This window comes from Porites lutea, chromosome 7 (genome assembly GCF_958299795.1).
Source record: "Porites lutea chromosome 7, jaPorLute2.1, whole genome shotgun sequence".
In the NCBI taxonomy this organism is placed as follows: domain Eukaryota; kingdom Metazoa; phylum Cnidaria; class Anthozoa; order Scleractinia; family Poritidae; genus Porites; species Porites lutea.
This window is the reverse complement of record NC_133207.1, coordinates 1,296,741-1,318,501: the sequence shown is the minus strand read 5'-3', so window position 1 is coordinate 1,318,501 and position 21,761 is coordinate 1,296,741. Positions and strand designations below refer to the sequence as shown.

The window sequence follows — 21,761 nt, the reverse complement described above, 5'->3', positions numbered from 1 at the left end:
AGACCCAAACGCTCTGATTTGTATACCCTTTCCTAGAGTAAACTGCTTGAAAGATTGAAAACCATACCCTTCACAGCGGCACATACCTAAAAAGCCCATATATGGGAGTACCCGCCCCCCCGGATCCAGACGAATTATCCACTTCTAAAAGGTCGTTTTAGGCTATTTCAGAAAGACCGGAATTCATCTCGGAAATGTTCCAGCGCGAAAAGCTAATCCATCCATCAGCAAAATACAACAACAATTTTCGTTTTGTTTCTTTGTTTGTTTGTTTGTTTGTTTTTTAACAATGGTAATTAACTCCTATCTTGCTTTAATTTAAGTTTGGAATTAGCAATGGTACAGATCCATGCAAGCGCTCAGACAACGACGGATTGAAAGGTGAGCCCGGACCTCCGGGCCCACAGGGGCCAGCAGGACCTCCGGGACCTAGGGGCGTCAATGGAACACAAGGACCGATGGGCCCTCCTGGACCACAAGGACAACAAGGACTTCAAGGAGCAATAGGGTCCATGGGTATAAACGGCTCTCAAGGCCCACCTGGCCATCCTGGAAGGCATGCTGCTAACAATTTAACTCTATGCCAGCACAAAATCATGAGGGGAACACCTGCCTCAATAACACCAGATGCTCCAGACGCGGGAGATTCGGAGGTCATAATTCAGGAACGTCCGGTATGTGTGATTTTGAATTTAGATATCAATTGTATAGTGTGATAGACTGGAAGAATTGTGACTACAGGGTGTCCCAAAAGTTCGTTCCTCTACTTTATAAGTCTGTATTTCAGTACGATTGGACTTGGTAAGCAAATCATTTAAACGAAAGGTGTGTCTTTCAATCTAATTCACTATTTTCGTACTTGCTGTGCCATCTTTTGACTCGAATATTCGATTTGTGTACTTCCACGCCAAAGGTGCGTGTGCGCGAGTATATTTTCCAGCCTCCTTTTTTGTATTTTATCGCCCGAATTGCTCGAACTCCTTCCTTGTTTTCTGTGAATATCAAAAAAGATAAACCCCTTAACGCAAAAACGCTCGAGAGCATAAGCAGGTATACTTCGATTTATTGGCTTATCTGCTACTATAGAAACTGCTAAAAACCTGGAATTGGGTGGTAAAATGATCATGGAGAAATGAAGGTTTTAAAAGCAAGAAACGAGGGGGAAGACCAAAAGTCCTGAATAAGGCAGGTGAAATAGTTTTACAGAAGGCTAGATACAAAATAGGAGACTCCACGAGGAAGCTCTCACATAGTTAGCAAGCCAAGTCCAGAAAGGGTCATGAAAAGCTGTTTAAAATGTTTAAAATTAGAGGCCCCTGAGATAGCCGAAAAAAAAAAGCGCTGCTTAGCCTGCCAAGTAACGCCCAGCTCGTCTCAAATTTGTAAAGAAGTACAAAAGCCTTAGTAGTAATGCTTCAGCAAAGATAAGCCCCGTTGGTGCGCGCGTTCCCTTTGCGTTCCGTGTGCGTTCCCTTAATTAATAGGCATATGGGTCGAGTCTATGACGTCACTCATTGTTATAACCTAGGGAAAAAAATGCGTTCCTTCATATTAATTAAGTGCCTAGTCACTGCCTTCCCGCATATTAATTATGTGCCTAGTCAGTGTCTAGCTAGCTGGGTAAAAATGCGTTCCTCCATATATAATGAAGTGGATAGGTTTACTAATAAGCGTCACTCTACTACAATAGGAACATTAGGCTTGCCTAGACTTGCCCAGGTTCTTTTAACCCTGATTGGATAGTAAACATTCTATTATGTGTTGAACATAAAAGCGCGCTTTCCCTTCAGTATTTTATTCTCGCAATCGCTTTGCTAAGGAAAAAGTCTTACTATCACCAATATTTTTTAAAACACTGCTCCAAACATGCAAGTCGAATCGAGCTGTAAACTTGTCTGACTATTACAAAACTGTTTTCTCCTTTCTATCTCGAGGAAATGTAAAACTATTGAAGTCTTGTCATTTTCACGCACGATGAATCAGTTAATTATGCGAGTTCGCAAGCCCAAAGTTGAATACAAATTAGCTCTACAGGAAAGACCCAAGAGAGAGAATCTTGACGTATTATTATAAAACAAATAACTTAACAAGGATCAATAAAAAGGCGCGACTCACAATTGCTAGCAATAAAAACACAAGAAAGATACCGTTTTAAAAAACTTTATTAAAAAACAATGACAAAAAGTGTCAAATACACAGGAATGGAAATTAATTAATCTTCATCTTCGTTCTCCTCTATAGAAGGGGAATAGAAATTGGTTTCCAATGTCTTTGCGTTTTTGTGTGTAACTGCTCCGCAATCCTGACACCGAAGAAAGCCCTCTTTCATGTAATATCTCTCCTCGGGAATCTGGTGATTGCATATAGGACAAATCTTGTAGTAATCGGAGGGAAAACAATAGAAATGTGGTGGCGGTGGTGGTGGTAGTGGTGGAAAGAAAAACAATAGAAATGTGGTGGTGGTGTAGGAAAAACAATAGAAATGTGGTGGCGGTGGTGGTGGTGGTGGTCTTAGGGGAGGAAAACAATAGAATTTTGTGGCCTGAAAACCTATATAAATGCGCAACATTCTACCTCTTTCTCAGTCTACATTTTGCTCCTGAGGAGTTGACATGAGTTGGTTCTGTTCTGTCTGCAGAAAAATCCTTTGGTAGAAAAGATAGTAAGCAAAGGCACGTGATGTCTAAACACCGCAATGCTGGTCTCACCCCATTTCAAACAGCTCCAATATTTTCACAGAAATGTCAGCGGTTTCGCTTCGAGCATCCTTTCACCTCCATGATCGCCGGAATGACCGGGTCCGGAAAACGGCCTGGGTTCGATCGCTATTGCAAGAAGCTTCAGAGACCATTTACCCTCCCCCGGAGAGGATCGTTTGGTGTTATTCACAATGGCAGCCTGCGTATACACAAATGTTAGTCGTCATGCCAAACATTGAATTCGTCAAGGGAATTCCTACGGCTTCGGAGCACGATTCCTATTTTGATGTGAACAAACGGAATTTGATCGTGTTTGATGATCAGATGATTGAAGCCAGTAAAGACAAGGGAATTGTGAACCTTTTTACTCGTGGTTCTCATCATCGCAATCTGAGCGTGATTTATATCGTGCAGAATCTATTTCATCAGGGGAAAGGTAGCCGCAGCATAAGCCTCAACAGCCATTATCTGGTGTTATTCAAGAATCCACGAGACAAATTGCAAATCCTGACTTTGGCGAAGCAAATGTATCCCGGGCAGACTGATCTCTTTTTAAATCAGTACGAAGAGGCTGTAAAAAGACCTTTTGGTTATCTTCTGATTGATCTAAAAACTACTACCCAAGATAATTGTCGGTTGCGAACAAACGTCCTGCCCAGTGAAGAAGGTTTTAACCAAGCAGGGATTCAAGGAAATATTCCTCAAGAGCTTCTAAACTATCTGAAGCAGCAAACTCTTTCGCCTGTCCCGCTTCTTCCAGCTATGCAAGAAATACAAGGCAACATGGACGACGTGCTTTCTCGAAACGATCTTCGGGACGATGAAAAAGCTAAACGATACCTTCAGTTGCAAAGCAGATACCTGGCTTTTAAAGAACAATTAAATACAAGAACACGACCGGAAGAAGTAATCAGCACTCTTCCAGACTTAACATCAAGGACCCAAGATTCTTCAACAGCAACGACAGCATTCTCCACTCCCCTCAACCCCTTTAATGTAACACCTGAATTAACACAAGAGGCTATCTCTCAAAAACCTGACGAAGAAAGCCTCACCCCTCCACCACCCTTAAATCCTGCTTTCCTGACCCCTCCTCCCACAGTAGAAACCCCATCACAACAAGGCCCGAAGCGCAAAAGGCGTCGGATTCAATTTCTAAATTATTTGGATGATCATAAATCTCATGGCAAACAGCTGAAGAAACGTCGGCATAAGAAATTCAAACCTTACAAGTACTCCATGGGCGAAGATGAAGATTAATTAATTTCCATTCCTGTGCATTTGACTCTTTTGGTTTTTAATAAAGTTTTTTAAAACGGTATCTCTCTAGTGGTTTTATTGCTAGTAATTATGAGTCGCGTGTTTTAATTGATGCTTGTTAAGTTATTTGTTTTAAAATAATACGTCAAGGTGCTCCCTTGAGGTTTTTCCTGTAGAGCTAATTTGTATTCAACTTTATATGATTAATTTGATATAAATTGTACATATTTTTTAGGAATTTTAGATTCTTAAGTCTTAATTATGATAATTTTACTTTATTTTAATTAGCTTTGTTTTAGTGTCCCCAATTAGTACTGTAATGTACTAGAATTTTATGACACTTAAATAAAGGTTTCATCATCATTCATCATCATCATCAACTTTGGGCTTGTGAACTCGTATAATTAACTGATTAACCGTGCGTGAAAATGACAAGACTTCAATAGTTTTACATTTCCTCGAGATAGAAAGGAGAAAACAGTTCTGTAATAGTCAGACAAGTTTACAGCTCGATTCGACTTGCATGTTTGGAGCAGTGTTTTAAAAAATATTGGTGATAGTAAGACTTTTTCCTTAGCAAAGCGATTGCGAGAATAAAATACTGAAGGGAAAGCGCGCTTTTATGTTCAACACATAATAGATTGTTTACTATCCAATCAGGGTTAAAAGAGCCCGGGGAAGTCTAGGAAAGCCTATTGTTCCTATTGTAGTAGAGTGACGCTTATTAGTAAACCTATCCACTTCATTATATATGGAGGAACGCATTTTTACCCAGCTAGCTAGACACTGACTAGCCACATAATTAATATGCGGGAAGGCAGTGACTAGGCACTTAATTAATGTGAAGGAACGCATTTTTTTCCCTAGGTAATAACAATGAGTGACGTCAGACTCGACCATATGCCTATTAATTAAGGGAACGCACCAACGGAGCTTATCTTTGCTGAAGCATTACTACTAGCCTTGTTGTGGAAGGGGGCTGGGATGATTATCTTTTCTCGATGAATGCCCAAAATATATTTTTTTCAGCTACCTGGCTCCTGCGCACCAGGTGATAAAAAAGCTCACAGTGGGTCATCTGTGGGTCTACACGCTGTATCCCACTTCATGCAGCAACGGCTACAGAATGTGATAAAAAACAACAACAACAAAAAGGGTATGCCAGTTACTGAAATTCTGAATACATGTTCTCGATAGAGAGATATACATCTTCCGGAAATTTCATGTAAAAATAAATTTTTGACCAGAAATTATAGTGCATGAAATTAGAGGAACGAACTTTGGGACACCCTGTATTAGTTCTTCTGACGTGAAGAGATATGTAAAACTTTTGTTTGTCAGATGAGGTTCGAAGAATTTACTTTAATATTAAACACTTTTAAAATGACTGGTCTCGTCGGAAACAGCTAATTTTGTTTCCCGAGAATCTCATTCCGCCGAGGGAAACAAGGAAACAACTGTTTCCCGACTGGGACCTGTTTTTAAGTGATTTGTTATTAATACAACTGGTAATTTTGAAGTTGGAAATTCATTAATTCTCGCTGTAACGGCGGTCGTCGGTCAACATTCGGTCCTGGTTCGGGAAGATGAACATTAGGTATGCATGGCTTTGAACCTCAACTGGAATTTAAATGAATAATATGCTCTTATTTCCTTTGAACAAATGTTATTAGGTTTCAGTCAGCTACTTGAAATTCAGTCTTTATGTAAAGCAGAGAACGATTTGTGCAATAGATAAGTTTACGTTACTAAATATATAAGGAACGATTAAACATTGTACGGTCAAGCCATCGACCCATTATTATGTTGCGTACAAGTATGGAATTAACCTACAACATAACAGTCACCCTGCACAAGGCTTTCATTATGTCCTGCCACTCTGTTTCGTTCAAAAACTTTACATAGGAGTCTTGTTGAGCACACTGCCTGCCTCGAATAGCTTTAGCTTAATGTAGGTAGTGTGTAATGTTTAATATCCAGTTAATCGCTTTTAATAAAGTTGTTGTCGTTGTCGTTGTCGTTGTTGTTGCATTTCGCTTACTTTCATAGCCTCTTAAGTGCTGACTCTCTTTCAGGGATGGAAAATTATGGCCGCAACATGTTCAACAGACAACGCAGCAGAGTACATTATGAGGGACGCAAGGATTTGGACAGGAACAAATATACCTGAATACAGCTGTCTTTGTAGAGGACAATCGAGAGTGTCTGGTTTTCGTTCAAACTCAATGCGGTGCGTCATACACTACTGGATATGCCCCATTATAAGTTAAGTACTAACTGGGGCTATATTATGAGAAAGGATGTCGCAAATGTTTAGTGTACTGGGAACAAATATACTTACATAAAGTTGCCACTGTAAAGACCTGTAAAGGAGGCATGCACGACTCTTTGTTAATTAGTCCAGTCCTGGTTGTCATAGGAACCGAAGTATATTGGCATGCAGTAGTTGCCAGACTGTTGACTAATATAATAGCCCGCTAACAGAATTGTGTGTGTTACTAGATTTTCCCCGACTGCAAGTAAAGACTTAGCTGAGACCAGCAATAATCACATCAAAATTGCATTATTAACAATCATTTTTAACCGTCAAGTTGAAAGAACGAAACCTAACGGGTCAAAGAAATATAGATTGTCTTCAGGCTACGGTGCATTATCCATTCACATTATCACGTTGTTTTCGATTGGCTTATAAATAATTTTTCATAAATTCTCATGACCTTATTTTTTAGTGTCAATCATTCAAAATTCTTTGTGTTTCCTTTAACATAACCCGACCAATTTTTCAAAAAGCATTAATCTTGACCAAATTTGGAAATTTTACAGCTACAAATAGTCACCTTGTAACTGATATCGATTTGTTTCGCTAACATTTTTATTTGTTGTTAACTGTTGGTTTCCATGTTATTGATACATTATCATTATGTTATATATAAATAAGCTATAATATTTGAAATAAAATTGTTTCGTGATGCAGAGAAATTAGACTGTTTTATTTTGCTTAAATCATTGGGTGACATCATGTTGCTTTACGTCAAATTCTACCCACGAGAACCCCATTCTATGACCATATAGGACCAGAAAGAACGAGCGTTCGGTCCTTTTAATGAAGGTTAAGATAGTATCGCAAAACCAGCGAGTCCAAATCGCCTCAGAAATACACAAGGACACAAAATACAGCACAAATAAGGGTACTTTATTTCGTTTCTTTACAATACTAGGAGGGTTTTTCGAATTTTACTAATCCCGTATGAACCCTATAAATCGCTTCGTTACGCAACAAATTCGTCAGGGGTAGACTGAGTGGATTATCTTGAGAATGTCGGAGTTTGAGGTATCTAGATAACACATTGTCTGGAGTATTTAGTACAGCTCAAGGAACCTGGAATGCCACTAAAGACTGGAATCCAAAATCCAAACTCCACTGACAAAGACTGGAATAGGAGGCTGATTGCGTTATCAGATTAAGAGAGTTATCAAGTGTATAGAGTTATCCACCTTTTGAACAACTGGGGCCAGATGGCTTATTTTCGGTGACTTGCCGTTGCAGGTGAAAAAAAACAAAAAAACAAAATCACGTCACATGAAAAGTTTTACTGGAGATTACATACCGATAAATTCTTACACAAACAAACTAGTCGGGCGTCGCTTACGTTGCTTTAAAACCAGCCAACAGATACGTCTGACCGGAAACCTCTTTTGCCCTTCCTATGTAGTGAGTTTTATTTCATGCACCTACTTTCAGTTTACAACGGTGTATGGTAACAATATATTCACTCAATGTTCGGTCTGAGAATAAGTTTTTTTATTTTCATTTTTTTTCCCCAATTATTTGGTTCAATTTTATAGGTCAAAAGTTGAAGATAAATAGCGTATCATTTTGTAAGTACGAGCTGAAAGTATTTAAAAACTTTAGAGCTTAAAAAACGTATCAAGTATTGTTGCCCTGAGTCAACGCAAGGGTCCAAACCTACAGATTCAAATTTATCAAAGACAAACTTGAACAGAATGCAACGTCCGGAGGAAACGCAAGAGGAACATTATTTCGAGCTGACCAACGTAGATGGAGCTCATCTGTACGTGAATGCAGGTTCTGAAGGAAGTGCAAGCGAAAACCCAAAACCAGTATTAATGAGAACGACCACAGGAAAAAACGATAACGAAAACGCCTCGAAAGAAAGACCCGTACAAGATGTTGGTGGGCCTGTCTATAGTGAATTTATAGCAAATAGCAACAGCGTCATTATCCAAGGAGCAGAGCAAGCATCATGGAGACTTAAAGGATCGGATGCAGTGCTTGACTCACTAAGTATCGTAACGCAGACAATGCAACAGCAAATGGATTTGTTTCGTCGTATGATGTATCTGATGGCTTTGCTTCTTGTGGTAATTCTTTTGACTGCAGCAGTGAGCGTGGGCTTTATAGTGAAGACATCGAAGCCTGAGAGATGCCCGAGTCAGCCCTCCTTATCTCCAGGTCAGTAGGGTAGTACAGCGTACCATCGATCTAAACTCTTTAAATACGTCTTTCCTCTAGTAATCACAGTTGAAGTTGGTCAAAGTTTTAGTTGCGAATGGTAAAGAGCATTAATAATAGATCGTTTTCGATATTTGAAATTTTTACTTGATGTAAAATTTCATTTGCACATAATTATTTCGAAGGCTAAAATTATACGTGCATGTGCTTGTGCCTGTATTTGCAGCGTAAGCAAAGAGTTCCGCCAGGAAAAGAAAATGAAAGTGAAGCATCACGCGCAAGGAGCTGATTTTAACTCTCGGCAAGGTCAAAAGATGAAACATGTCGTAACACTAGAGAAAAACAGCCTTGAACAAATGCCTAACTAGTCTAGGGAGTCGTGGTCCGTTAGGATAAAAACGCAATTTGAGCTCTTGCATGCCTGTAGTCTCTTCTTAGTAGATTTCTTACACTATTTAGTTAACAATAAATGGTTAGACGGATTATAGGTAAAGGGTTGTACAAAATTAATGTATACAAGAAATAAAATCTTTCTAAAAAATAATCTTAATTCAAAATGACTTTCTCTTCATGTAAGCTCCATCAGATGCTGGATTTAGCAGATGCCTGGGAGCTGTGTACATGAACGGACACGAGATTAGAGAACTAAAAGACGCGCTTAATAGTACTCGTCGTCAACTTGACGATGTCAGAAGTGAACTCAAGAGGCAAAACAGTACAATTGCTAAGGTAACGTCACAAGTAAAATGCAAAAATGGCGAGCAAGTCTATTTTAAAAGTCAAAACACTATAAACTGCATCTAAGCGCCTTTTTTCCAGTCGGTGTTTAGTTTCCAAACGTGTTTAGTACCTTAGATCCTAAACATGTTCGAAACAAACTTATTTTCTTTTCTATCGGCTTTTTAGTTAGTACTGTGTATGAAAACGAGCAAACAGAGGGCTCACCCGTGTATCCAGACGAATTATCCACTTCTAAAAGGTCGTTTTAGGCTATTTTAGAAAGACCGAAATTCATCTCGGAAATGTTCCAGCGCGTAAAGCTAAAAAAGCGTGTTCCATCAACAAAAATACAACAAAAATTTTCCTTTTGTTTCTTTGTTTGTTTGTTTTTTGACAATGATAATTAACTCCTATCTTACTTTAATTTAATTTCTGAATTAGTAATGGTACAGATCCATCCAAGCGCTCAGACAACGACGGATTGAAAGGGGTGCGCGGACCACCGGGTTCACCGGGCCCTCAAGGACCACCAGGACCTCCCGGACCTCCAGGACCACCAGGACCACCAGGACCCAGGGGTTTTAATGGAACACAAGGACTTATGAATCCTCCCGGTCCTCAAGGACTCCAGGGAGCAACGGGGGCCATGGGTATTAATGGCTCTCAAGGACCACCAGGACCCTCAGGCCCCGAGTGGCCAAGAGGACCACATGGTTACAATGCAACTCTGTCAGGAGGGGTTGGATCAGGGGCATTAGGCTCTCCAGGCCCACCTGGAAGGCCCGGTGCTGGGAATTTGTCCCTGTGCCAGTACAAGAATAAGAAAGAAGCAGCGCAAACAGCTGGAATCTCAGCAGATGCTGTCGTTCTGCTCCGGGAAGATGACCATCCGGTATGTGTATCTTAAAACCTAAGTATCTGATTGGTAATGACGTAAGGAAACATTTTGGAGGAATTGTGTTTATAAGTTCTTCTGAAGAGATATATAACTTCGGTTTATCAGGCGGGTTTTAATTTTATCGCGCTGTATTATCTCTCGAATTGCTTTAGTACTGGTCCGCAATATTCCCCGGTTGCCTTTTGCAAAGTGATAGAGCGATGCTCGTAAAGCTTCCGGAACTTGTTCGAAAGAGAACCATGGCAGTTTCAAATTCCAACGTAGGTACACAGGCAGTTCAAGTAGACAAGAATCTGCGAAGGGTGATCGATTTCTAAGCGAAAATAACAAACAATGAAACCCTAAAACGATACCGTTAGGTTAAGGATATAAAATTATGTGCTACATTGCGAAATAGCTCGACAAGATTTTGGCGGCGGGTGAAGGCTACTTGGATGTGTTTGCTTGTTAATTAAGAGTATTGCTTATTCATTCGTTTCCTTTCTTGCAGGGATGGAAAATTATGGCCGCAACATGTTCAACAGTAAAAGGAGCAGAGTACATTATGAGGGACGCAGTGTTTGAGCCAGGAACAAATATACCGGTATACAGCTGTCATTGTAAAGGACAGGCGAGACTCTTTGTTCTTGGTCCAGGGTATATGAAGTGCGTCATACACTACTGGATATGCCCCATTATAAGTTAAGTACTAACTGGGGCTATAGGATGAGAAAGGAGGTCGCAAATGTTACTGGGAATAATTATACTTACATAAAGTTGCCACTGTCAAGACCTGTAAAGGAGGCATGCACGACTCTTTGTTAATTAGTCCAGTCCTGGTTGTCCTGGGAACTGCAGTATACTTACATTGTCTTCAGGCCACGGTGCATTATCCATTCACATTATCACGTTGTTTTCGATTGGCTTATAAATAACTTTTCATAAATTCTCATGACCTTATTTTTTAGTGTCAATCATTCAAAATTCTTTGTGTTTCCTTTAACATAACCCGACCAATTTTTCTAAAAGCACTAATCTTGACCAAATTTGGAAGTTTTACATCTACGAACAGTCACCTTGAAACTGATATCGATTTGTTTCGCTAAGATTTTCATTTGTTGTTAACTGTTGGTTTCCATGTTATTGATACATTATCATTATGTTATATATAAATAAGCTATAATATTTGAAATAAAATTGTTTCGTGATGCAGAGAAATTAGACTGTTTTATTTTGCTTAAATCATTGGGTGACATCATGTTGCTTTACGTCAAATTCTACCCACGAGAACCCCATTCTATGACCATAGAGGACCAGAAAGAACGAGCGTTCGGTCCTTTTAATGAAGGTTAAGATAGTATCGCAAAACCAGCGAGTCCAAATCACCTCAAAAATACACAAGGACACAAAATACAGCACAAATAAGGGTACTTTATTTCGTTTCTTTACAATACTAGAAGGTTTTTTCGAATTTTACTATTCCCATATGAACCCTATAAATCGCTTCGTTACGCAACAAATTCGTCAGGGGTAGACTGAGTGAATTATCTTGAGAATGTCGGAGTTTGAGGTATCTAGATAACACATTGTCTGGAGTATTTAGTACAGCTCAAGGAACCTGGAATGCCACTAAAGGCTGGAATCCAAAATCCAAACTCCACTGACAAAGACTGGAATAGGAGGCTGATTGCGTTATCAGATTAAGAGAGTTATCAAGTGTATAGAGTTATCCACCTTTTGAACAACTGGGGCCAGATGGCTTATTTTCGGTGACTTGCCGTTGCAGGTGAAAAAAAAAAAAAATCACGTCACATGAAAAGTTTTACTGGAGATTATATACCGATAAATTCTTACACAAACAAACTAGTCGGGCGTCGCTTATGGTGCTTTAAAACCAGCCAACAGATACGTCTGACCCGAAACCTCCTTTGCCCTTCCTATGTAGTGAGTTTTATTTCATGCACCTACTTTCAGTTTACAACGGTGTATGGTAACAATATATTCACTCAATGTTCGGTCTGAGAATAATTTTTTTTATTTTCATTTTTTTTCTTCAATTATTTAGTTCAATTTTATAGGTCAAAAGTTGAAGATAAGTAGCGTATCATTTTGTAAGTACGAGCTGAAAGTATTTAAAAACTTTAGAGCTTAAAAAACGTATCAAGTATTGTTGCCCTGAGTCAACGCAAGGGTCCAAACCTACAGATTCAAATTTATCAAAGACAAACTTGAACAGAATGCAACGTCCGGAGAAAACGCAAGAGGAACATTATTTCGAGGTGACCAACGTAGATGGAGCTCATCTGTACATGAATGCAGGTTCTGAAGGAAGTGCAGGCGAAAACCCAAAACCAGTATTAATGAGAACGACCACAGGACAAAAAAACGATAACGAAAACGCCTCGAAAGAAAGACCCGTGCAAGATGTTGGTGGGGCTGTCTATAGTGAAGTTACAGCAAATAGCAACAGCGTCATTATCCAAGGAGCAGAGCAAGCATCATGGAGACTTAAAGGATCGGATGCAGTGCTTGACTCACTAAATGTCGTAACGCAGACAATGCAACAGCAAATGGATTTGTTTCGTCGTATAATGTATCTGATGGCTTTGCTTCTTGTGGTAATTCTTTTGACTGCAGCAGTGAGCGTGGGCTTCGTAGTGAAGACATCGAAGCCTGAGAGATGCCCGAGTCAGCCCTCCTTATCTCCAGGTCAGTAGGGTAGTACAGCGTACCATCGATCTAAACTCTTTAAATACGTCTTTCCTCTAATAATCACAGTTGAAGTTGGTCAAAGTTTTAGTTGCGAATGGTAAAGAGCATTAATAATAGAACGTTTTCGATATTTGAAATTTTTACTTGATGTAAAATTTCATTTGCACATAATTATTTCGAAGGCTAAAATGATACGTGCATGTGCTTGTGCCTGTATTTGCAGCGTAAGCAAAGAGTTCCGCCAGGAAAAGAAAATGAAACTGAAGCATCACGCGCAAGGAGCTGATTTTAACTCTCGGCAAGGTCAAAAGATGAAACATGTCGTAACACTAGAGAAAAACAGCCTTGAACAAATGCCTAAGTTCGAGGGAGTCGTGGTCCGTTAGGATAAAAACGCAATTTGAGCTCTTGCATGCCTGTAGTCTCTTCTTAGTAGATTTCTTACACTATTTAGTTAACAATAAATGGTTAGACGGATTATAGTTAAAGGGTTGTACAAAATTAATGTGTACAAGAAATAAAATCTTTCTAAAAAATAATCTTAATTCAAAATGACTTTCTCTTCATGTAAGCTCCATCAGATGCTGGATTTAGCAGATGCCTGGGAGCTGTGTACATGAACGGACGCGAGATTAGAGAACTAAAAGACGCGCTTAATAGTACTCGTCGTCAACTTGACGATGTCAGAAGTGAACTCAAGAGGCAAAACAGTACAATTGCTAAGGTAACGTCACAAGTAAAATGTAAAAATGGCGAGCAAGTCTATTTTAAAAGACAAAACACTATAAACTGCATCTAAGCGCCTTTTTTCCAGTCGGTGTTTACTGATTCAACTCCCCAAACGTGTTTAGTACCTTAGATCCTAAACATGTTCGAATCAAACTTATTTTGTTTTCTATCGGCTTTTTAGTTAGTACTGTGTATGAAAACGAGCAAACAGAGGGCTCACCCGTGTATCCAGACGAATTATCCACTTCTAAAAGGTCGTTTTAGGCTATTTTAGAAAGACCGAAATTCATCTCGGAAATGTTCCAGTGCGAAAAGCTAAAAAAGCGTGTTCCATCAACAAAAATACAACAGCAATTTTCGTTTTGTTTCTTTGTTTGTTTGTTTGTTTTTTGACAATGGTAATTAACTCCTATCTTACTTTAATTTAAGTTTGGAATTAGTTATGGTACAGATCCATCCAAGGGCTCAAACAAAGACGGATTGAAAGGGGAGCGCGGACCACCGGGTCCACCGGGCCCTCAAAGACCACCAGGACCTCCCGGACCTCCAGGACCACCAGGACCCAGGGGTTTTAATGGAACACAAGGACTTATGGGTCCTCCCGGTCCACAAGGACTCCAGGGAGCAACGGGGGCCATGGGTATTAATGGCTCTCAAGGACCACCAGGACCCCCAGGCCCCGAGGGGCCAAGAGGACCACATGGTTACAATGCAACTCTGTCAGGAGGGGTTGGATCAGGGGCATTAGGCTCTCCAGGCCCACCTGGAAGGCCCGGTGCTGGGAATTTGTCCCTGTGCCAGTACAAGAATAAGAAAGAAGCAGCGCAAACAGCTGGAATCTCAGCAGATGCTGTCGTTCTGCTCCGGGAAGATGACCATCCGGTATGTGTATCTTAAAACCTAAGTATCTGATTGGTAATGACGTAAGGAAACATTTTGGAGGAATTGTGTTTATAAGTTCTTCTGAAGAGATATATAACTTCGGTTTATCAGGCGGGTTTTAATTTTATCGCGCTGTATTATCTCTCGAATTGCTTTAGTACTGGTCCGCAATATTCCCCGGTTGCCTTTTGCAAAGTGATAGAGCGATGCTCGTAAAGCTTCCGGAACTTGTTCGAAAGAGAACCATGGCAGTTTCAAATTCCAACGTAGGTACACAGGCAGTTCAAGTAGACAAGAATCTGCGAAGGGTGATCGATTTCTAAGCGAAAATAACAAACAATGAAACCCTAAAACGATACCGTTAGGTTAAGGATATAAAATTATGTGCTACATTGCGAAATAGCTCGACAAGATTTTGGCGGCGGGTGAAGGCTACTTGGATGTGTTTGCTTGTTAATTAAGAGTATTGCTTATTCATTCGTTTCCTTTCTTGCAGGGATGGAAAATTATGGCCGCAACATGTTCAACAGTAAAAGGAGCAGAGTACATTATGAGGGACGCAGTGTTTGAGCCAGGAACAAATATACCGGTATACAGCTGTCATTGTAAAGGACAGGCGAGACTCTTTGTTCTTGGTCCAGGGTATATGAAGTGCGTCATACACTACTGGATATGCCCCATTATAAGTTAAGTACTAACTGGGGCTATAGGATGAGAAAGGAGGTCGCAAATGTTACTGGGAATAATTATACTTACATAAAGTTGCCACTGTCAAGACCTGTAAAGGAGGCATGCACGACTCTTTGTTAATTAGTCCAGTCCTGGTTGTCCTGGGAACTGCAGTATACTTGCATTCAGTTGCCAGACTGTTGACTAGTGGCCAGCCAACAGTATTGTGTGCGTTACTAGATTTTCCCCGACTACAAGCAAAGACTTAGCTGAGACCATAAATAATTACATCAAAATTGCATAATTAGCAATCATTTATAACTTTCCGTCAGGTTGAAAAAGCAGCACCTAACGGGTCAAAGAAATATAGATTGTCTTCAGGCCACGGTGCATTATCCATTCACATTATCACGTTGTTTTCGATTGGCTTATAAATAACTTTTCATAAATTCTCATGACCTTATTTTTTAGTGTCAATCATTCAAAATTCTTTGTGTTTCCTTTAACATAACCCGACCAATTTTTCTAAAAGCACTAATCTTGACCAAATTTGGAAGTTTTACATCTACGAACAGTCACCTTGAAACTGATATCGATTTGTTTCGCTAAGATTTTCATTTGTTGTTAACTGTTGGTTTCCATGTTATTGATACATTATCATTATGTTATATATAAATAAGCTATAATATTTGAAATAAAATTGTTTCGTGATGCAGAGAAATTAGACTGTTTTATTTTGCTTAAATCATTGGGTGACATCATGTTGCTTTACGTCAAATTCTACCCACGAGAACCCCATTCTATGACCATAGAGGACCAGAAAGAACGAGCGTTCGGTCCTTTTAATGAAGGTTAAGATAGTATCGCAAAACCAGCGAGTCCAAATCACCTCACAAATACACAAGGACACAAAATACAGCACAAATAAGGGTACTTTATTTCGTTTCTTTACAATACTAGAAGGTTTTTTCGAATTTTACTATTCCCATATGAACCCTATAAATCGCTTCGTTACGCAACAAATTCGTCAGGGGTAGACTGAGTGAATTATCTTGAGAATGTCGGAGTTTGAGGTATCTAGATAACACATTGTCTGGAGTATTTAGTACAGCTCAAGGAACCTGGAATGCCACTAAAGGCTGGAATCCAAAATCCAAACTCCACTGACAAAGACTGGAATAGGAGGCTGATTGCGTTATCAGATTAAGAGAGTTATCAAGTGTATAGAGTTATCCACCTTTTGAACAACTGGGGCCAGATGGCTTATTTTCGGTGACTTGCCGTTGCAGGTGAAAAAAAAAAAAAATCACGTCACATGAAAAGTTTTACTGGAGATTATATACCGATAAATTCTTACACAAACAAACTAGTCGGGCGTCGCTTATGGTGCTTTAAAACCAGCCAACAGATACGTCTGACCGGAAACCTCTTTTGCCCTTCCTATGTAGTGAGTTTTATTTCATGCACCTACTTTCAGTTTACAACGGTGTATGGTAACAATATATTCACTCAATGTTCGGTCTGAGAATAATTTTTTTTATTTTCATTTTTTTTCTTCAATTATTTAGTTCAATTTTATAGGTCAAAAGTTGAAGATAAGTAGCGTATCATTTTGTAAGTACGAGCTGAAAGTATTTAAAAACTTTAGAGCTTAAAAAACGTATCAAGTATTGTTGCCCTGAGTCAACGCAAGGGTCCAAACCTACAGATTCAAATTTATCAAAGACAAACTTGAACAGAATGCAACGTCCGGAGAAAACGCAAGAGGAACATTATTTCGAGGTGACCAACGTAGATGGAGCTCATCTGTACATGAATGCAGGTTCTGAAGGAAGTGCAGGCGAAAACCCAAAACCAGTATTAATGAGAACGACCACAGGACAAAAAAACGATAACGAAAACGCCTCGAAAGAAAGACCCGTGCAAGATGTTGGTGGGGCTGTCTATAGTGAAGTTACAGCAAATAGCAACAGCGTCATTATCCAAGGAGCAGAGCAAGCATCATGGAGACTTAAAGGATCGGATGCAGTGCTTTACTCACTAAATGTCGTAACGCAGACAATGCAACAGCAAATGGATTTGTTTCGTCGTATAATGTATCTGATGGCTTTGCTTCTTGTGGTAATTCTTTTGACTGCAGCAGTGAGCGTGGGCTTCGTAGTGAAGACATCGAAGCCTGAGAGATGCCCGAGTCAGCCCTCCTTATCTCCAGGTCAGTAGGGTAGTGCAGCGTACCATCGATCTAAACTCTTTAAATACGTCTTTCCTCTAATAATCACAGTTGAAGTTGGTCAAAGTTTTAGTTGCGAATGGTAAAGAGCATTAATAATAGAACGTTTTCGATATTTGAAATTTTTACTTGATGTAAAATTTCATTTGCACATAATTATTTCGAAGGCTAAAATGATACGTGCATGTGCTTGTGCCTGTATTTGCAGCGTAAGCAAAGAGTTCCGCCAGGAAAAGAAAATGAAACTGAAGCATCACGCGCAAGGAGCTGATTTTAACTCTCGGCAAGGTCAAAAGATGAAACATGTCGTAACACTAGAGAAAAACAGCCTTGAACAAATGCCTAAGTTCGAGGGAGTCGTGGTCCGTTAGGATAAAAACGCAATTTGAGCTCTTGCATGCCTGTAGTCTCTTCTTAGTAGATTTCTTACACTATTTAGTTAACAATAAATGGTTAGACAGATTATAGTTAAAGGGTTGTACAAAATTAATGTGTACAAGAAATAAAATCTTTCTAAAAAATAATCTTAATTCAAAATGACTTTCTCTTCATGTAAGCTCCATCAGATGCTGGATTTAGCAGATGCCTGGGAGCTGTGTACATGAACGGACGCGAGATTAGAGAACTAAAAGACGCGCTTAATAGTACTCGTCGTCAACTTGACGATGTCAGAAGTGAACTCAAGAGGCAAAACAGTACAATTGCTAAGGTAACGTCACAAGTAAAATGTAAAAATGACGAGCAAGTCTATTTTAAAAGACAAAACACTATAAACTGCATCTAAGCGCCTTTTTTCCAGTCGGTGTTTACTGATTCAACTCCCCAAACGTGTTTAGTACCTTAGATCCTAAACATGTTCGAATCAAACTTATTTTGTTTTCTATCGGCTTTTTAGTTAGTACTGTGTATGAAAACGAGCAAACAGAGGGCTCACCCGTGTATCCAGACGAATTATCCACTTCTAAAAGGTCGTTTTAGGCTATTTTAGAAAGACCGAAATTCATCTCGGAAATGTTCCAGCGCGAAAAGCTAAAAAAGCGTGTTCCATCAACAAAAATACAACAGCAATTTTCGTTTTGTTTCTTTGTTTGTTTGTTTGTTTTTTGACAATGGTAATTAACTCCTATCTTACTTTAATTTAAGTTTGGAATTAGTTATGGTACAGATCCATCCAAGGGCTCAAACAAAGACGGATTGAAAGGGGAGCGCGGACCACCGGGTCCACCGGGCCCTCAAAGACCACCAGGACCTCCCGGACCTCCAGGACCACCAGGACCCAGGGGTTTTAATGGAACACAAGGACTTATGGGTCCTCCCGGTCCACAAGGACTCCAGGGAGCAACGGGGGCCATGGGTATTAATGGCTCTCAAGGACCACCAGGACCCCCAGGCCCCGAGGGGCCAAGAGGACCACATGGTTACAATGCAACTCTGTCAGGAGGGGTTGGATCAGGGGCATTAGGCTCTCCAGGCCCACCTGGAAGGCCCGGTGCCTGGAATTTGTCCCTGTGCCAGTACAAGAATAAGAAAGAAGCAGCGCAAACAGCTGGAATCTCAGCAGATGCTGTCGTTCTGCTCCGGGAAGATGACCATCCGGTATGTGTATCTTAAAACCTAAGTATCTGATTGGTAATGACGTAAGGAAACATTTTGGAGGAATTGTGTTTATAAGTTCTTCTGAAGAGATATATAACTTCGGTTTATCAGGCGGGTTTTAATTTTATCGCGCTGTATTATCTCTCGAATTGCTTTAGTACTGGTCCGCAATATTCCCCGGTTGCCTTTTGCAAAGTGATAGAGCGATGCTCGTAAAGCTTCCGGAACTTGTTCGAAAGAGAACCATGGCAGTTTCAAATTCCAACGTAGGTACACAGGCAGTTCAAGTAGACAAGAATCTGCGAAGGGTGATCGATTTCTAAGCGAAAATAACAAACAATGAAACCCTAAAACGATACCGTTAGGTTAAGGATATAAAATTATGTGCTACATTGCGAAATAGCTCGACAAGATTTTGGCGGCGGGTGAAGGCTACTTGGATGTGTTTGCTTGTTAATTAAGAGTATTGCTTATTCATTCGTTTCCTTTCTTGCAGGGATGGAAAATTATGGCCGCAACATGTTCAACAGTAAAAGGAGCAGAGTACATTATGAGGGACGCAGTGTTTGAGCCAGGAACAAATATACCGGTATACAGCTGTCATTGTAAAGGACAAGCGAGACTCTTTGTTCTTGGTCCAGGGTATATGAAGTGCGTCATACACTACTGGATATGCCCCATTATAAGTTAAGTACTAACTGGGGCTATAGGATGAGAAAGGAGGTCGCAAATGTTACTGGGAATAATTATACTTACATAAAGTTGCCACTGTCAAGACCTGTAAAGGAGGCATGCACGACTCTTTGTTAATTAGTCCAGTCCTGGTTGTCCTGGGAACTGCAGTATACTTGCATTCAGTTGCCAGACTGTTGACTAGTGGCCAGCCAACAGTATTGTGTGCGTTACTAGATTTTCCCCGACTACAAGCAAAGACTTAGCTGAGACCATAAATAATTACATCAAAATTGCATAATTAGCAATCATTTATAACTTTCCGTCAGGTTGAAAAAGCAGCACCTAACGGGTCAAAGAAATATAGATTGTCTTCAGGCCACGGTGCATTATCCATTCACATTATCACGTTGTTTTCGATTGGCTTATAAATAACTTTTCATAAATTCTCATGACCTTATTTTTTAGTGTCAATCATTCAAAATTCTTTGTGTTTCCTTTAACGTAACCCGACCAATTTTTCAAAAAGCACCAATCTTGACCAAATTTGGAAGTTTTACATCTACGAACAGTCACCTTTTAACTGATATCGATTTGTTTCGTTAACATTTTTATTTGTTCTTAACAGTTGGTTTCCATGTTATTGATACATTATCATCATGTTATATATAAATAAGCTATAATATTTGAAATAAAATTGTTTCGTGATGCAGAGAAATTAGACTGTTTTATTTTGCTTAAATCATTGGGTGACATCATGTTGCTTTACGTCAAATTCTACCCACGAGAACCCCATTCTATGACCATAGAGGACCAGAAAGAACGAGCGTTCGGTCCTTTTAATGAAGGTTAAGATAGTATCGCAAAACCAGCGAGTCCAAATCACCTCAAAAATACACAAGGACACAAAATACAGCACAAATAAGGGTACTTTATTTCGTTTCTTTACAATACTAGAAGGTTTTTTCGAATTTTACTATTCCCATATGAACCCTATAAATCGCTTCGTTACGCAACAAATTCGTCAGGGGTAGACTGAGTGAATTATCTTGAGAATGTCGGAGTTTGAGGTATCTAGATAACACATTGTCTGGAGTATTTAGTACAGCTCAAGGAACCTGGAATGCCACTAAAGGCTGGAATCCAAAATCCAAACTCCACTGACAAAGACTGGAATAGGAGGCTGATTGCGTTATCAGATTAAGAGAGTTATCAAGTGTATAGAGTTATCCACCTTTTGAACAACTGGGGCCAGATGGCTTATTTTCGGTGACTTGCCGTTGCAGGTGAAAAAAAAAAAAAAAAATCACGTCACATGAAAAGTTTTACTGGAGATTATATACCGATAAATTCTTACACAAACAAACTAGTCGGGCGTCGCTTATGGTGCTTTAAAACCAGCCAACAGATACGTCTGACCGGAAACCTCTTTTGCCCTTCCTATGTAGTGAGTTTTATTTCATGCACCTACTTTCAGTTTACAACGGTGTATGGTAACAATATATTCACTCAATGTTCGGTCTGAGAATAATTTTTTTTATTTTCATTTTTTTTCTTCAATTATTTAGTTCAATTTTATAGGTCAAAAGTTGAAGATAAGTAGCGTATCATTTTGTAAGTACGAGCTGAAAGTATTTAAAAACTTTAGAGCTTAAAAAACGTATCAAGTATTGTTGCCCTGAGTCAACGCAAGGGTCCAAACCTACAGATTCAAATTTATCAAAGACAAACTTGAACAGAATGCAACGTCCGGAGAAAACGCAAGAGGAACATTATTTCGAGGTGACCAACGTAGATGGAGCTCATCTGTACATGAATGCAGGTTCTGAAGGAAGTGCAGGCGAAAACCCAAAACCAGTATTAATGAGAACGACCACAGGACAAAAAAACGATAACGAAAACGCCTCGAAAGAAAGACCCGTGCAAGATGTTGGTGGGGCTGTCTATAGTGAAGTTACAGCAAATAGCAACAGCGTCATTATCCAAGGAGCAGAGCAAGCATCATGGAGACTTAAAGGATCGGATGCAGTGCTTTACTCACTAAATGTCGTAACGCAGACAATGCAACAGCAAATGGATTTGTTTCGTCGTATAATGTATCTGATGGCTTTGCTTCTTGTGGTAATTCTTTTGACTGCAGCAGTGAGCGTGGGCTTCGTAGTGAAGACATCGAAGCCTGAGAGATGCCCGAGTCAGCCCTCCTTATCTCCAGGTCAGTAGGGTAGTACAGCGTACCATCGA

At 39.8% G+C, this 21,761-nt stretch overlaps 2 protein-coding genes across 2 annotated transcripts; both read left to right on the top strand.

The window, feature by feature from the left end:
- Positions 1 to 7,964: 7,964 nt before the first annotated feature.
- On the top strand, positions 7,965 to 10,883 carry LOC140943431 (uncharacterized). Its single transcript, XM_073392514.1, has 4 exons — positions 7,965 to 8,433; positions 9,011 to 9,140; positions 9,595 to 10,045; positions 10,542 to 10,883. Exons 1-4 carry the CDS (start codon positions 7,965 to 7,967, stop codon positions 10,734 to 10,736), a joined length of 1,245 nt encoding a protein of 414 aa, XP_073248615.1. The 3' UTR covers positions 10,737 to 10,883.
- Positions 10,884 to 18,263: 7,380 nt separating this feature from the next.
- LOC140943203 (uncharacterized) lies at positions 18,264 to 20,204 on the top strand. The gene is made up of 3 exons (XM_073392273.1): positions 18,264 to 18,338; positions 18,396 to 18,848; positions 19,345 to 20,204. The coding sequence occupies exons 1-3, from the start codon at positions 18,264 to 18,266 to the stop codon at positions 19,537 to 19,539; spliced, it is 723 nt and encodes a 240-aa protein (XP_073248374.1). The 3' UTR covers positions 19,540 to 20,204.
- The last annotated feature ends 1,557 nt before the right edge of the window (positions 20,205 to 21,761 follow it).

Excerpts from the sequence above, each read along its gene's own strand:
- LOC140943431 (XM_073392514.1), top strand. The coding sequence starts at position 7,965 with ATGCAACGTCCGGAGGAAACGCAAGAGGAACATTATTTCGAGCTGACC. Across the intron at positions 9,141-9,594 it reads GTCAGAAGTGAACTCAAGAG|TAATGGTACAGATCCATCCA; the intron begins GCAAAACAGTAC and ends TTTCTGAATTAG. Across the intron at positions 10,046-10,541 it reads TCCGGGAAGATGACCATCCG|GGATGGAAAATTATGGCCGC; the intron begins GTATGTGTATCT and ends CCTTTCTTGCAG.
- LOC140943203 (XM_073392273.1), top strand. The coding sequence starts at position 18,264 with ATGTTCCAGCGCGAAAAGCTAAAAAAGCGTGTTCCATCAACAAAAATA. Across the intron at positions 18,339-18,395 it reads AATTTTCGTTTTGTTTCTTT|TTTGGAATTAGTTATGGTAC; the intron begins GTTTGTTTGTTT and ends CTTTAATTTAAG. Across the intron at positions 18,849-19,344 it reads TCCGGGAAGATGACCATCCG|GGATGGAAAATTATGGCCGC; the intron begins GTATGTGTATCT and ends CCTTTCTTGCAG.